The sequence below is a fragment of the Lycium barbarum genome, chromosome 8 (assembly GCF_019175385.1).
Source record: "Lycium barbarum isolate Lr01 chromosome 8, ASM1917538v2, whole genome shotgun sequence".
NCBI classification, from domain to species: Eukaryota; Viridiplantae; Streptophyta; class Magnoliopsida; order Solanales; family Solanaceae; genus Lycium; species Lycium barbarum.
Window position 1 is genome coordinate 101,708,281 of NC_083344.1, and position 17,007 is coordinate 101,725,287.

At 36.5% G+C, this 17,007-nt stretch overlaps 1 protein-coding gene across 2 annotated transcripts; it reads left to right on the forward strand.

Annotated features, from left to right (window-relative positions):
* The first annotated feature begins 9,797 nt into the window (after window positions 1-9,797).
* LOC132606459 (probable pectin methylesterase CGR3) lies at window positions 9,798-16,098 on the forward strand. 2 transcript variants are annotated; one of them, XM_060319972.1, is made up of 7 exons: window positions 9,798-10,061; window positions 11,970-12,110; window positions 12,651-12,690; window positions 12,897-12,923; window positions 13,433-13,807; window positions 14,007-14,062; window positions 15,590-16,098. In XM_060319972.1, the coding sequence occupies exons 2-7, from the start codon at window positions 11,991-11,993 to the stop codon at window positions 15,740-15,742; spliced, it is 771 nt and encodes a 256-aa protein (XP_060175955.1). In that variant the 5' UTR covers window positions 9,798-10,061; window positions 11,970-11,990; the 3' UTR covers window positions 15,743-16,098. The 2 variants fall into 2 exon arrangements, with proteins under 2 accessions (XP_060175955.1, XP_060175954.1); XM_060319971.1 differs by having other exon boundaries at window positions 9,803-10,061; window positions 12,891-12,923.
* The last annotated feature ends 909 nt before the right edge of the window (window positions 16,099-17,007 follow it).

The following is a 17,007-nucleotide window of genomic DNA, read 5'->3' on the forward strand; positions in this document are numbered from 1 at the left end:
CCTATGACGTAGGAATTAAAACAGTTATGATATCTTATCTTACTATTATATAACTTTTAAGAATTTAAAATTACTAAGCTTTTTAAAAAGATTTAAGTTGGTATCAAGTTTTCTTCATCAAACCAAATTTTCATTACTCCTATTAATTTTCTTCTGCGATTATTGATGTCATATATCTCCAGTTTGGTAGTGGTACTTAAACATTTACGAAAAAGAAAAGCTTGATACTTAAAACAAATTTCATTGTAACAGTTTATATTGAACTGAACTTGTCGTATATCTAAAAAAAAAAAAAAAATTATTCCAATTACTAATATGAATTTACACATATATGTTAATTTACGTCTCCAATCAAATACTCGTCATATAACAAGATTGAAAACAAATAGAAGTATTATCAGGGGTGCTAATAAGGAGATAGTTGGACGATATGAGAAACAATATCCATATAAGTGTCTACACCAAATAAATTAAATTTTTTAATATGTGTTTGCATACAAATTTTTATCATTTAACAGTCATTATTATTTATGCATTCTCACCTCATTTATCACTTAACTACTATAATTGATATGATTTAAAGTAAATATATATATCGCGTACAATAAGGTTTTCTCCATGCGCTCTGCTCAGGGACGAAGATAGCCCTTCGGCGTGAGTTCGGCCGAACCCAGTAGCTTTTGTTCGAACCATATATTTGTATTAAATTTTTTGTCAAATATGAACAAATTATTAATTAAGAATCCAGTAACTTTAAAGAATTAGGATCTCGAACCCACAAGATTCGAATCCTGACTTTGGCTCTGCTCTCTCTACATTTTGAGTCTTTAACGTAAGGCCAAGTAAACATTTCCTTGTGCCCAACATTTTCAAACAAATTCCCAAGTCTTGACACCAAAGCTTTGATGATGTATGTGAGTTTGGATTGATGCAAGAAATGTCGACACAATCTTCGAAAGAAAGCAAACCAGCAGCATGGAAGATGCAGCGAGATTATAGCTCTTAGCATTGATGAAGAATTCGTCAATTTCTCGATAATACTGACAAGCAAAGTAACCCTCGTAATAACGCCAAATGGGATGCACCTTCCAATTAGAAGATTCCTACAATCAGTTAGAGTCGGAAACAAAGGTGGATGTAGTACTATTTAAAACACAAGGGGTGAATTGTGGATAATTAAGATTTAAGACTTTGAGCCTGTTTGGCCTACCGGCTAAAAATTGCTTTATTTTGAGAAGTAATGTTTTTAAAAGCACTTTTGGTGAGAAACAATTTGTGCTTGGCTAATTCATTTAAAAAGTATTTTTAAATGCTTTTAATAAGCAGATTGTGTTTGACTAATCTTCTTAAAAAAGTGCTTTTGAGTATCAAATTACGAAAAAGGACAATTATCAATGAACGTTTACTATCAAAATATTTTTACAAAGAGAAATTATTTTAAATATCTATTATGAAAGATTTTAATTAAGTTTTTTATTTTTATTTAATTAAAACTTAAAAGTACATATTAAAATTTCAATTACTATAATACATATACAAATAAATAAGAAATTAAATATTGAGATAATATCAACACGATGATTTAAATATACTAAAAATCTACGACCAAAATAAAATTCAAAATCATTCCACAAATTATAAAAGTTTTTACATACGTGAAAGCTAACTTTATACTGCGTAAACGAAAAAAAGAATTATTAATTAAAAATTAATGAATTAATGACGGATATACCTGGTAATATGTATTTATGGTAGGGATATTTTGGTCTTGATAAAAATTATTTTCTGCTTCTCCCCAACCACAGAAAACTGCTTTTGCATCTAGTTAAAAGTAGTTTTAATATTGGCCAAACACCTCAAATATCCCAAAAAAGTACTTTTTCTACAAAAAAAAAAAAAAAAAAAACGTTTTTGACCTCAAAACTACTAGGTCAAACAGGCTATTAGTCGACTTATCACAGTATTACTCTATTACTCAAATTAGATTGAATGCAATAATTGCAAAAGTAATTAACTCGATAGCGATGAGATATCAATGTAAACATAGACATATGAATTTTGTGGAATTAAAATCTATATTGAATTTGGATAGATTCCGAGATTCAAGAAATATTAAGTTCAAATCAAGATTATTTATTTAAGTTGAAGGCATGAATTTAAATTAATCCAATTTCGTTGGGTTGGACCATTGAGTTGGACTTAAAAAAAAACTCCCTTCCCTTTGATTCCCTTTTGTTGAAGCTATTGCTCCATTGGTGACTCAAACCCACGACTCAAGAGTTGTAGGTGGCGTGTGCTGACTATCCTAGCAATCCCTCTTGTCATTGAGTTGGACTTCATGAATTTGCTCCAAATGACATAACGCACCAAGTCAAGTTGAGGACCAATAAAATTATTCTACATGCATAAGTGATGTAGCATGCCAAATTAATGTAAGGACCAATCAAATGTTACCAATTATTTAAATGACAGATTCAACCAATTGCACACAAGCTTATCACATAGTAGTTGTTATACTGGATTTGATGACTTAGGCAGACCAATCAAACTGAAGGAAAAAGAGTATGTATTCATCACTAACTCTATTCCTATAAGAAAAATATATATACATAAAAAAGTCTTCCTCTCCGATGGTGATCCGTAAATCTTTTGCATATTAAGAAGCCTTCCTCTCCGGTGGTGATCCAAAAGTCTTCCTCTAATCAAGAAGCCTTCATCTCCGGTGGTGATCTGCAAGTCTTCTATACCACCACGTTGTTGGGTGTGGAATTGGCCAAACAAGTCAATTCTTTTGTTCACATAGTCGTGATGTAAGCGCTTACCTCATGATAGTCGTGATGTAAGCGCTTACCTCATCATAGGAAATTCATTCCTATAAATAGGTAGCTTATGGTTCATTTGTAAGACATCATCAAGATCATTTGCTAAACACATCCCAAAGAGAGAGAAAAATCTAAGAGAAATACTCTTAGTGAAAGGCCTAAGTAAGAGAAGGTCTTTGAGAGAATTTTCTGTGGTAAAATTCTTGAGTGTAATTGGGATTGGGGTTGTGAGGTTGAGTGTTGTAAACACTTGTAATATTTCTTCTTTAATAAGATCTGCAGCAGCAACGTGGACGTAGCTCTCACATTGAGGGTGAACCACTATAAATCTGTGTGTGCTATTTATTCTTCGCTTACATCACTGCGTAAGTAGGTTCTGTCTAAGGAGGTTGGTATTTAAGTGGTCCAGCTGTGACCCTCCAATCTTTCCTGGGAACCTGCTTACAAAGGTCGTATTTGGGATTCAAATCCTAACAACTGGTATCAGAGCAACAGGTTGTGTTGTGATTTAGAAACGATGGGAGGCGAAGATGGTACGACGCACGACATCGGTAAATTCGATGGTACAGATTTTGCGTTCTGGAGAATGCAAATTGAAGATTATTTATATGGTAGAAAGCTTCATGAACCTCTGAGTCCGAAACCAGAGGAGATGAAGCAAGCAGATTGGGATCTCCTCGACAGACAAGTTCTGGGAGTCATTCGACTGACGCTGTCGAAGAACGTTGCTCACAACGTGGCAAATGAGAAGACCACCGCAGATATGATGAAGGTATTGTCTGACATGTATGAGAAACCTTCGGCAAATAATAAGGTATTTCTCATGAAGAAACTATTTCATCTAAAGATGATGGAAAATGCTCATGTTGCTGCACACATAAATGAATTCAATACCATTGTAAATCAATTGTCATCGGTAAAAATTGACTTCGATGATGAAGTGCAAGCTCTAATTTTGTTGGCATCCCTACCAAATAGCTGGGAGCCAATGAGAGCAGCGGTTAGTAATTCTGTCGGCAGTGACAAACTAAAGTTCAACGATGTTAGGGATCGTATCCTTGCTGAGGAGGTGCGCAGGACAGATTCGGGAGAGGCATCGACGAGTTCTGCTTTTAATGTTGAAAACAGAAGCAGAAATTATGACAGAAACTACAACCGAAATAGGGGCAGATCGAAGTCAGGGAATGGCAGGGGTCAATCCAGACCAGGACGAACACATGAGTGTTGGAACTGTGGAAAACCAGGTCACTTCAAGAAGAACTGCAGGGCGCCAAAGAAGGAGGACAACAAGGGGGCTGGAATCAACGCTGCTACGGAAATGCGTTGTTGCTATCGGTTGACAGCCCGATATACTCTTGGATGCTTGACTCAGGAGCGTCCTTTCATACCACCCCACATCATGATATAATGACAAACTACGTGGCTGGGAATCTCGGCAAAGTTTATTTAGCCGATGGAGAGCCGCTAGACGTTGTTGGCACGGGAGACATTAATTTGAAGATGCCAAATGGATCCTCGTGGAAGATTACAAAAGTTAGACATGTTCCAAAGCTGATGCGAAACCTGATTTCAGTAGGTCAGCTTGATGATGAGGGATATGATCTCAACTTTGGTAATGGGTCTTGGAAGGTGGCGAAAGGTGCTATGGTAGTTGGCCGAGGAAAGAAGATTGACACTCTCTACATGACGACTAGCTGTCGTGATACTGTTGCTGTGGTTGACAACACAAAGAAGACAGATTTGTGGCATTGTCGGCTGGGACATATCAGCCAGAAGGGGATGAAGCTGTTGGTGACAAATGGCTTAATTCCGGAGCTGAAGACGGTGGACATTCATACGTGTGAGAGCTGCATTCTCGGAAAACAAAAGCGAGTAAGCTTCTCAAATGCAGGCAGGGAGTTGAAGGTCGAGAAGTTGGAATTGGTGCACACAGACGTGTGGGGACCTACCACTGTCCCCTCCCTTGGAGGATCACACTACTACGTGACCTTCATTGATGATTCAACCAGGAAGGTATGGGTTTATTTTATGAAAAATAAATCCGATGTGTTTAGTGTATTCAAAAGATGGAAAGCCATGGTCGAGAATGAAACAAACCTCAAGTTGAAGTGTTTGAGGTCCGACAACGGCGGAGAATACACCGATGGTGATTTCAAACGGTACTGTGCCGATAATGGGATCAAGATGATGAAGACTATTCCTGGAACGCCGCAACAAAATGGAATAGCCGAAAGAATGAACCGAACGTTGAACGAGCGTGCTCGGAGTATGAGAATACACTCTGGACTGCCCAAGACATTCTGGGCAGATGCAGTCAATACCGCGGCCTTCTTAATTAACCGAGGACCGTCAGTTCCCTTGGATTTCAGTATTCCAGAAGAAGTCTGGAGTGGCAAGAAGGTAAATCTTTCATTTCTGAAAGTGTTCGGTTGCTTATCATATGTTCATAATGATGATACGGCTAGAAGCAAGCTTGATCCAAAATCAAAGAAGTGTTACTTTATTGGCTATGGTGACACCGAGCTTGGGTACCGATTTTGGGATGACCAAAATCGGAAGATCATCCGAAGCAGGAATGTTGTCTTCAACGAAGAGGTACTGTACAAAGACAAGCTGCAAAAGAATTCAGAATGTCAGGACAAGGAATCGGAAATAGTCGATTTGAGGGACTTTCCGACACCTGAGCCGCAGCCAGGTACAACCGAGGCAGAGGAACAAACAATCCGAGAAGGTGCTGATGAAAATGCTGATTCTGAAACAAATGAACAGACGCCAATCACAGAACTGCGTAGATCATCCAGGATCAGGAAGCCGCTTCACAAGTACTCTCCATCCCTCAACTACATTCTACTCACTGACAGAGGGGAGCCGGAATGTTATGAAGAAGCAATGCAAGTCGATGAATCGACTAAGTGGGAGCTGGCAATGAAGGATGAGATGGATTCACTATCGGCAAATCATACATGGGAGTTAGCCGAGTTGCCAAAGGATAAGAAGGCATTGCAAAACAAATGGGTTTATCGAATAAAGGAAGAACCCAATGGAAGCAAGCGTTATAAAGCAAGGCTGGTTGCAAAGGGATTTCAACAGAAAGAAGGCATCGACTATACGGAGATCTTCTCTCCCGTAGTCAAGATGGTGACTATCAGAACTGTTCTTGGACTGGTAGCAAAGGAAAATCTACATCTGCAACAGATGGACGTGAAAACTGCATTTCTTCACGGTGATCTAGACGAGGAAATCTACATGCGACAGCCAGAGGGATTCAAAGTCAAAGGAAAGGAGAATCTGGTGTGCAAACTTCAAAAGAGTCTGTACGGATTAAAACAGGCTCCAAGACAGTGGTATTTAAAGTTTGACAGCTTTATGAAGAAAGCTGATTTTTCAAGGTGCGAGGCAGATCACTGCTGTTACTTCAAAAAATTTGAAGACTCATACATGATACTGCTACTCTATGTCGACGACATGCTAATCGTAGGAGCAAACCTACAGGAGATTGATCGGTTGAAAAAAGGGTTATCAGAAGAGTTTGCAATGAAGGATTTGGGAGCTGCAAAGCAAATCCTTGGGATGAGAATCGACCGAAGCAAGGAGGGCATCAAACTCTCACAAGAAGAATATGTGAGGAAAGTTATCAAAAGGTTTAACATGCATGATGCCAAGCCAGTCAGGACTCCCTTGGTTGGACACTTTCGGTTGTCAAAGGATCAGTCGCCGACTACCGAGGATGAGAAGAAGCAGATGGACAAGATACCTTATGCATCTGCAATCGGTAGTCTTATGTATGCAATGATATGTACAAGGCCAGACATTGCACATGCAGTGGGAGTTGTCAGCCGATTTATGAGCAATCCGGGAAAGCAACACTGGGAGGCTGTGAAGTGGATATTCAGATATCTGAAAGGCAGCTCGAGTTCAGCTCTGTATTTCCGAAAATCAAAAACAAGATTGCAAGGGTATGTTGATGCTGACAACGGTGGTGATATTGATAGCAGAAAGAGCACATCCGGGTATGTTTACACCTTCGGAGGTACTGCAATCTCTTGGGTTTCCAAGTTGCAAAAGATAGTAGCTCTCTCTAGTTGTGAGGCTGAGTACGTTGCTGTGACGGAGGCCACAAAGGAAATGATGTGGCTACAATCTTTTCTGCGGGAATTGGATCAGGACCACGAGGGAAGTGTGCTATATTGTGATAGCCAAAGTGCCATTCATTTGGCAAAGAACCCGGTCTACCATGCTCGAACGAAGCACATACAACTCCGGTACCATTTCATTAGATCAGCTTTGGAAGATGGAGCGCTAGTGCTTGAGAAGATCGCAGGGAGTCAGAATCCAGCAGACATGCTGACAAAGGCAGTGACGATAGACAAACTGAAGCTATGCTCAGCTTCAGTTGGCCTGCACGAAGTATGAAACTAGGAAAGAGCTGCTGCATCGATCAAAGTGTGAAGACAAATTAAAATTAGTCTTCAAGTGGGAGATTTGTTGGGTGTGGAATTGGCCAAACAAGTCAATTCTTTTGTTCACATAGTCGTGATGTAAGCGCTTACCTCATGATAGTCGTGATGTAAGCGCTTACCTCATCATAGGAAATTCATTCCTATAAATAGGTAGCTTATGGTTCATTTGTAAGACATCATCAAGATCATTTGCTAAACACATCCCAAAGAGAGAGAAAAATCTAAGAGAAATACTCTTAGTGAAAGGCCTAAGTAAGAGAAGGTCTTTGAGAGAATTTTCTGTGGTAAAATTCTTGAGTGTAATTGGGATTGGGGTTGTGAGGTTGAGTGTTGTAAACACTTGTAATATTTCTTCTTTAATAAGATCTGCAGCAGCAACGTGGACGTAGCTCTCACATTGAGGGTGAACCACTATAAATCTGTGTGTGCTATTTATTCTTCGCTTACATCACTGCGTAAGTAGGTTCTGTCTAAGGAGGTTGGTATTTAAGTGGTCCAGCTGTGACCCTCCAATCTTTCCTGGGAACCTGCTTACAAAGGTCGGATTTGGGATTCAAATCCTAACACACGTTTGTGATTAAAGACCAGATCCACATTCATTTTTTTCATGTTCAAATTTATTTTATATTATTTTTTATTAAGCCATCACAAAGGATTGTGAGTCCTTGATGTAAGGGGTTAAGCTTGATCCCTACCATGTCTATTCATGCACAAAAAGGTTACACATAGAGGGGGACGTGGGCCAAACCTCTACTTCAAGAATGATACATTTAAGCTCTCAAAAAAAAAAAAAAAAGGGCTAAGCCTATATAATGCCGTTTCATACTAGAATGTACAAATTTCAACTAATAAAGAAATTATTTTTTTCGTATCTCCTCCTCACGGAGGGGAATTGCCATTTTTCTAGTTCAACTAAACCTTTAACCTTTTTAGAAAGATGTTGTGAAAAGGCATTAAAGGTTTCTACTCCATTAGATGATGTCATTTTTGCAAAGAATTCAACAACATGATTTGCTTCCCTTAAACAGTGGGAAAAGGTCTCTTCAGCATCTTTTGCCATAGTGACAGTGTCTGTTAAGATCTTCTTCAGCATCATATTAGTAGTCTTCTTGTTAGTGAGCATATTAGTAATGACTTGTGAGTCCAGTTCCATCTGGAAGTTGTGAAATCCATTGTTGATACACCACTGCATCTCTAGTTTAGCAGCAAATGCCTCAGCTTGAATGTTACTGGTGCATTGAACAGGTTTGAATAATGCCATAATGACCTCTCCATCACTGTCTCTAATGACTGCACCTATTCCTACTCTTCCACTAAAGTAGTAAAAGAATGGCAAAATTTTCAAAAATTAGACCCCTTTATACGAGACAACCTTTGCAAATACGCTTGTTAATCCACAATTGGGACAGTTAGCTCCGCAAAACTAAAAGATCCCTAGACCAAATGACTCCGAATTTGATATACAACCTTCTACTACTCACAAATTTTCAGTAGTTAGGTTCAACTTAAGCTTCAAAAATCAATAAACTTACTTTGTCTTCTTCATTTTTCTTAAGCTCAACAAGACCCAACCATTGTATTCTTCAATTTTCTCCAACCAAATTAATCTATATCATTATGGATAGACAATATAAGCTCAATGGAATAGTACTTACTTAATTCGAACCTGAAATAAGTAACTAGTCTTTTAATTTCTACGACACATATAAAAGAGAAGCAGAAGAAGAAGAAGAAGAAGGGAGAAGGACGAAGAAAAAAGAGAATGCAGAATTTTACTTTTACCTAATTTTTTTAATAGGATAAAAAATTAAATACTAGTCCTTAAGGACGCTCTCTCATGAAAATTGCACTCCAAACATTGATATTCTGAAATTATACCAAAACTATCACAATGTGACTTTAATTTCCTATTTGGTTAAGCTTCTTAATTCAGCTTATTTTAAATAAAAAAAATTTGAAAGTGTTTTTTAAAAAAGTAATTTTGGTTAGAAATAGTTTGTGTTTGGTCAATTAATTTTAAAAATACTTTTGAGCAGCAATTAGTGTTTGACCAAACTTTTAAAAAGTGTGTCTAAGTGTATTTTCTCAAAAGTGCTTTAAAAAAAGTGTTTTTGAGAAAAAAATAATTTATTTTTAGCTTTTGAAAAAAGACATAGGCTACTCTTTAAAAGCGCTCATTTTCCCCCAAAAGTTTGACCAAACAACTCACTTTTTTAAAATAAGCACTTTTGGAAAAAAAAAAAAAGAAACATTTTTGTCATCTAAAAAACTTGGCTAAACAATTATAATATTTTTTGCGTAATTGTTAAATATATAATATTCCTTGCAAATAATTAAGATACAAATGTTTAATTCACACAAAAAATTGAAACGTATGGCTTTTGAATTAGTTAATCTTTTTGGAATTAAAAAGCGACAAATGAATGGATTTCTTAACTTATAATAATATTTATTTTTGATATTACCGATGCATTTTAATATGTTCCATCAGATAGTATGTCTAATCTTTCAGATTGCTAAATTTCTCTTTTATGAACTACGGAGGGGAGTTTAAATTTGTTTTTGATAAAATTGGGAGAAGAAAATAACTCTTTTTTGCTCCCCAACAAATAAATAGGTTTAAAAAAAAATAGAATATCTCAGGCCTTTGTTTTGTCCCTTTTATCTTTTTCCTTTTTTTTTTTTTTTTCCCACTCTAATTTTCCTCTCCTGAGAGGACAGAACAAAGCGATCCAGATCCCAACTTCAACCTCAACATCTCTCTCTCTACTCCACTCAGGTATGACACTCTTCAGTTGCATTTATACACCTTTTTTTTTTTTTTTGCCCTTTTTGGTGTGTGAAATAATTATTATATTTGAAGATTATGGCAATAGTAGGCAAATAACTAATTGCCACATTTAGAGTAGCTACTATATTCGAAGGATACAAAATCTTAAGTTGCACCCACTACTAATTTTGTGGCAGTGAGTGTGAAGTTGATTTTAAGTATATTAAGCTTCTGGGTCGAGCTCGTCGCACGGGGCTTGCCTAGTTCGGGTGTGTGGTTTGCGAGCTATTACGTAGGAGCTGGGTGCGGGTTCCCATGTCATAAAAAAAATTATAAGTATATTAAGCATTGTTCTCTTTTCAACTATATAAATATATATTGTTCAAACGTGTGGCAGTTGGTTTCATTTTGAATATTCAATTTCAAGAAGTTTGTGTCTTGCTCAGACCGGTAAATAGGGCCGAGGAAAACCCTTTTTTTTTTTTTTTTGCCAGTTTCAGTAACTGCTTATAGTAAGCCTGAAATAGCTAAATCAAAATGATATGTTCTTTTTTCATTTTTTTTTTTGATGATATGGGAACCTGCAGCCGCTACCCTTTTGGGTGCGCACAGGGTAAACCCAGCTCCTGTGCAATAGCTCGCAAACCACACGGGAGAGGTAACCCGCACTAGGCATTTTTTCATTTTTTATACCCAGTATAATTCCTCCGGGTGGGGTCTGGAGAGGGTAGAGTGTACGAGACCTTACCCTACCTTGATATCTTCGCTTTATACATATATTTTTTTATGATAACTATGAAATTCCGGAGGACTAGTGGTGCACGGTTTGAAACTCGGTAAATATGAGGCTTGTCTGTGGTAGGGTTTGAACCCATGACGTGGGCCTAACCCACACATCATGTGTTCCCCTCTTACCACTAGACCAAAGTCTTCGAGGCCACAATATGTTTGGAATGCACTTAAGTAAGTTTCGAACAACATACCCAGTGTAATCCAACAAGTGGGGTCTGGGAAGGATAGGATGTATGCAGACCTTACCCCTACTTTATGGGTTAGAGAGAGACTTAAGTAAGTTTCCATTTTGCAAAAAATCTTAATTTCAATTGGAAAAAGACAATCTGCAGTCGTCACCCAAGTTAATGGAGGAATATGTTAGTCTTTAGTTTGTCAAATATTACACAAGTAAATGCTTAGTTAAATGGCAATCAGTTGCTCTATAGTTTGAGGAATTTTCTCCTTGTTCCCCTTTTTGGTGGATATCATTTCCTTCTTAGAATCAAATAGTTTGATTGATTACAATGTTGTTTCCTTTTACATTTAATTCAAATGGCCTTGAACCTTTTGAAACTAAATAAGCATTTGGCCATAGATACCAAAAACAAATTCACTTTTTTTTGTAATTTTTGAAGTAGGAGTTGGAGTTGGCCATAGTTTTTGAAATTGTAGTTTTTGGTGAAATGTAGTTGTAAAAAAGTGAAATTGTTTTGAAAAACAAGTTTTTTGAGTTTTTGGCTAAACACCCAAAAGTGAAAAAAAAATCCGGAAAAAAGTGTATAATTTTTATGGCCAAACGGCACCTAAGAAAGGTAAAAGTGAGAAGAAGATATCTAGCTATAGTTTGTTTCGTTCGTTTATTTATTTTATTTTTGAATCAAAGAATCGAGCTCTTTGTGGTTTCTACCTCCAAATCCTTACTAAAGCTTAGCATAGGGGCAAGGCAACTGCATGTCCGCCCTCTAACTGTTGAAGTACAACGTTTACTAGAAGTACAGCATATTCTTCTTTGCCTCATTTAGCTCCTAATGTTGCTTAGTTTGTAATCACTTTGTTGGCGTACTTTTAAGATCAATGTATAGTGTTTGAAATTTTTGCGATTATACTCTTATTAACTTGCAATTAATGTGGGACATTTTTCAGTCATTGCAACTTTGTAAAAAAATGTCAAGACGGCCAAATACCTCTCGCCGTCTTGCAGATGCTGGGAGCATTCCGTTTATCAGCGCCTTTCACCCGAAATCACGTCCATCTCCTTTATTGTCTATAGGACTTGTGGTTGTGGTAAAGGCCATTTTCTTTTTCTTACTACCTGTCATCTGTCGATGTGTGCCAATTATTATACATGGTTAAGATTTTATTCATAAGTGCAATGTTTAAGTTTCAGTGTGCATAGTGCATACAAGAATGTATGTTAATGAAGGGAATTTTTCAAGTGTCAGAAGTCCCATGATTATCAAAACGTTATTTTGATAATTCGAATACCATAATTTGTCAATTCCCTTTCCTTTATCTCAGTGCTCATCAGTATATGGGAGGGTGGAATATATCTGAATTAATACATATCTTATTCCGCATATAAATGTCTTCCCTTCCACACTTGCTGACATATCTATCATTCCATTGCTGGGCACTTTTTGCATAATCTCCTTTGCTTTTATGGCACTACTCTTTTTGGAAGTTTGAGAAAGTGTTGCCAAAATCAAATTATCCTGTTCATGATCTTATTATTTCTTTTGAAATGAAAATGAAATTGTTATTGAATCTTAAATGATCTCAATGCAATAGTATCCGTTGATCTGATTTCTTTTTATGACATTTCAGGGTGCATTGCTGATTATTGGTTATTTATATCATGGTTCAGGTTAGTTTTTTATCTTATAAGGTTGGGTATTTCTCCCTAAGGATCATTTCTTGGTTATACAATTGTTTCTTTTATTTTTTATCTTCTATTGACATAATTTGTGCAAAGAGGATTTCCTACTATCATCATTTTCTTAGATTGATTGCAGGTTCGGTATCTTTTTTCTGTGCCTTCTGAAGTACTTTCTCTTTTCTGTATAGGTGCAGCTGCTGATGCTTTCAGTAGACTTGAAGGTAACCAGCTACAACTGAAATCAGATCTTGAGTTACTACTCAACATAAAGATGTATTACTTAGTTACTTGAACATTTTTTTATCTTCTGAGGATAGTGAAGTCAAAGGCTATAATTACAATATTTTCAAGATTTTGCTACTTAAGTCCATTAGGCGTACCATATCTGTGAGATAAATGGTATCTTACACATTATTTTTCTCTTGAATTTTTAAAATCTTTTTCTGCAAAAGAGATTCGAGGCACGGTATTCGTGAAAACGCTAGATTACTCATTTATATGCATTGTACTTGCTGAAAAGACGGAGTATCTGTCAAATGTCAATCTTGTTGCCCTTGGAAGAGTGCTTAGAGTAATGTTATTGTCAGCTTTTCTGTTCCTCGGTTTTCCTATGAACTGTTTTTGCATAAATGCAAACGAATAATCTCAGCTCTTGGCTTATCCTGCAGTAATCTTATTTAGAATCTGACTCTCTTTTTTTATAATTTATATTTTTAAATAAACTTTGTAGGTAGTGTTTCATGCACTTCAGAACTTCAAAGAGCGTTACCTATATTGCAGAAAGCCTATGGTGACAGCATGCGGAAAGTATTGCATGTAGGCCCTGACGCTTGTTCAGTGGTGTCTACACTGTTAAAAGAGGAGGGTACTGAAGCATGGGGTGTTGAACCCTACGAGTTAGATGAAACTGATGGAACTTGCAAGAGCCTTGTTTACAAAGGAATAGTGCGAGTAGCTGATATCAAGTTTCCTCTTCCCTATCGTTCAAATTCATTCTCTCTTGTCATAGTGACAGATGCAGTTGATTACTTGTCTCCAAAATATCTCAACAAGACTCTTCCAGAATTGGCCAGGGTGGCTGCTGATGGTTTAGTTGTTTTATCTGGTAAAGTTCACGAATAATCTTGGCCTTTCTATTTCCTTAAATAGCATGCATTTCACATATAGACTTTTAATGGGTCATTTAAATGTGAGGTTGGTAAGCTTCATATTTTTTTGTTGTTGGGAGACATTTCTTTTTAGGGTGATAGTTGAGCGTAAGATAGCTATTTACATTTTGCTAAAATATTGGGTTGCATTTGTAGGTTATCCAGGTCAGCAAAGGGCTAAAGTGGCAGAACTTTCGAAATTTGGCCGCCCAGTGAGTCACCAATCCTTGCTTTGTAGCTTAATTTCTAAAGATGATGTTTATCTATTTGTTTAAGATTGGGAAACAATAGATCATCCTTATTTAAGGCAGAGCTATCCTTACTGCATATGCTGTGTAAACCAAATTCCTAAATTGTTTTGGTGCTATAGATTTTGATGTTGGGTGAGAAATAAAGTCCAAGTGTAGAGTGGTGTGAGGCTTTTTGAGGAAAACTGTGCGGACCTGGCCAAAAGCGGACAATATCTCACCCATACTAAGAGTATATTTGGACTGGTTTAGCCTAAAGATTGGTATTAGAGCTGATGGTTCAGCAAGACAAGGATGGAGATGGTGGAGTGATGGCGTGGGGCTATAACCCCAAATACTTAACATAATCAAACAGAGCTTTACTTTTCGCCAATACAACTACTCCCTAATTACGACCTCAAGTCAACTACACTAGTATTGTATGGGATCACTTTTCATTTTAAGCTACCACTTTAATCTTCTAATAATATTTTAACAAGGAGAGACCAATTCTCTACTTTAGTAGTATCAAAGTGAAAAAGGAGATATATACCTAAAGTTGCATAGAAATATGTGGTAGAACTGTTTCTTATTAGGTTATGTACACCTTAAAAACTTCTTTTATATTTAGTTTCAACCTCAAAAATATACCGGAAAAGAAAAATGAAACTGAAATTTTGAACTAATTGCTTAAGAAAATGCCATTCCCAAGTTGTCAGGTTTACCCTTGTAGGCTTTACCACTTGCAAAACTGAACAATTACAAGGATTTCACCAAGGTCAATTGATATATTTTTCCACCGATATATCAGCGTTGCCAAATTAACCAGAAACCATTTCCTGAAATCAGACCACATATTATCTCAAAGGATAAAACAAAATACTTAAACATGAAAGGAAAACAATGAGTCCAGAAAAGGGAAAAAGAAAGTCTTGGGTGGATTCCCAGTTCTCTCAAGTGGGGTGGCACTCAAAAGTTGATGTCGATCTGGTAGAAGACGACGGCTTGAGCGATCTGGAAGAGTTTTGGATTTGTGGATTCTGAAAATATATAGATTTTTGCAGGTAACATGACTGTATTCTGAAACCCGTTTTTGACCCATCAAGTATTCATTTTTATTCCAGCTGGTTATAACACTTTAAAAAAACAAGTATCTGACCTGTTTTTAATTAGGGGGGTTGGACGGATACATGTATTTTTCAAATCCATTTTGCACTAACAAGGTCTAGTAATTTGTCTCAATCTCTTCTGGCAGTGCTGGTGAAAACCCATAATTTGTGGATTCAGCAAAATAAAGATTGATACGCATAATTTGATTGTGCGTAACCTTTGGCCTTTAATCACCTATACTTCTTACCTATTAGGAAAATAAAGCAGCACAAAGAATAAGATGCTCCCCTTGCTTGTTTGCGATTTTGATTTAGCTAGCCACTTATTGCATAATTTGGACTAGCTGTTTGAAGGTGTTCTCTGTTTTGGAAGATTGAAACTTGCTTATCTTTCTCTGTTTAGGCCAAACTGCGGAGCTCATCCTGGTGGGTTAGATTTTTTGTTCAATCCAGCTTAAAAGAGAATGAAGTAGCAATCAAGAAGTTTGAACAAGCGGCAAGCAAGAGGTCTTATCAGCCGGCTTGCCAAATTTTCCACCTCAAACCACTTCATTGAGAAATCCTTCGCTTATTTCAGAATAGGTATAAAAGCATCTGCAGCTGTGTTAAACTATCGTTTGCCAATTGCCACCACTATCCGGCGTTCCAATTGTGACGTATCAACCTGCGGGGTTGAATTGGCAATCTTGTTGGAGGAATTTGATTCTGTAAGATAGTCTCCATGAATATATATATATATATATATATATATATATCCTACGATAGGAACTTTCAGTCAAGTAGTATTGCTTCTTGTGGCTGCAGCACACAACTTATCATCTTCATACGAGACCTATTGTTTCATAATTGAGTATATTCTGTAACCCGAAACACAGTAATTTATGATTCATTTATATATATATTTTCCCACCACTGCTTATTCCATTTATAAACTAGTGTTACAATGTCTTGCTACATAACCTTGTTCTTGGTGGTTTCTTATTGGAATTCAAAAGAGTAAATCTGGGAAATTGGCAATGCAATTTCATGTGGAACAATGCCTTCTATCATCATATTCTAAAAGTGCGAAGAGTCTTAAGTTGAAAAGTTGAATGACAAAAATGTCCATTAAAAGTTGAAGGATGTTTTACCCGTTGGTCATGAACTATTCCTTTGATATTCATGTACAAAATTGTAAAAGCACTTCAGAAAAAATATCATCATTAAATTATAATGTATTTTCTGTTAATTATGGTAGAAATTGCTGATCATTTTTAAAATTTTAACCAGATTCAATGAAGCATTTAGTTTGGCACATTTAAATGATCACGTTGTATGGCTTGAGTCCCTTCCAATTTTCTACTATATTAGAAAAAAAAATAAAAAATTAGGCCCCATATTAAATAGGCCCATAAAAAACAATGGGCCCATATTAAACAGGCCCATAAAATAAAACAATTTGTAAAAAAAAAATTGTGGGCCTCATATTAAACACCATCCAGTATTAAAAAAAAAAAAGAAAAAAAGTAGAACCCACCACATTCAAACTCACGGAAAAAAAAGTGGACCCCATATTAACAAAATCAAGCAATATTGAAAAAAAAAAAGTGAATCGCATATTTAAAAAACAAACAATGTTAAAAAAAAATGTGGGCTCCATATTAAACACCATGCGTATTCGTAGTAAACACTAATATAATAAAGTTTTAAATACGGACACAAACTACAATGTTATATTAATCCTATTTTGAATATAGTATCCCATATTTTACTACTATATTAGAAGCACCGGTTGGTGCTCCTTTTTTGTCGTCCGTTGTGGACCCCTCCCCCCCCCCCCCC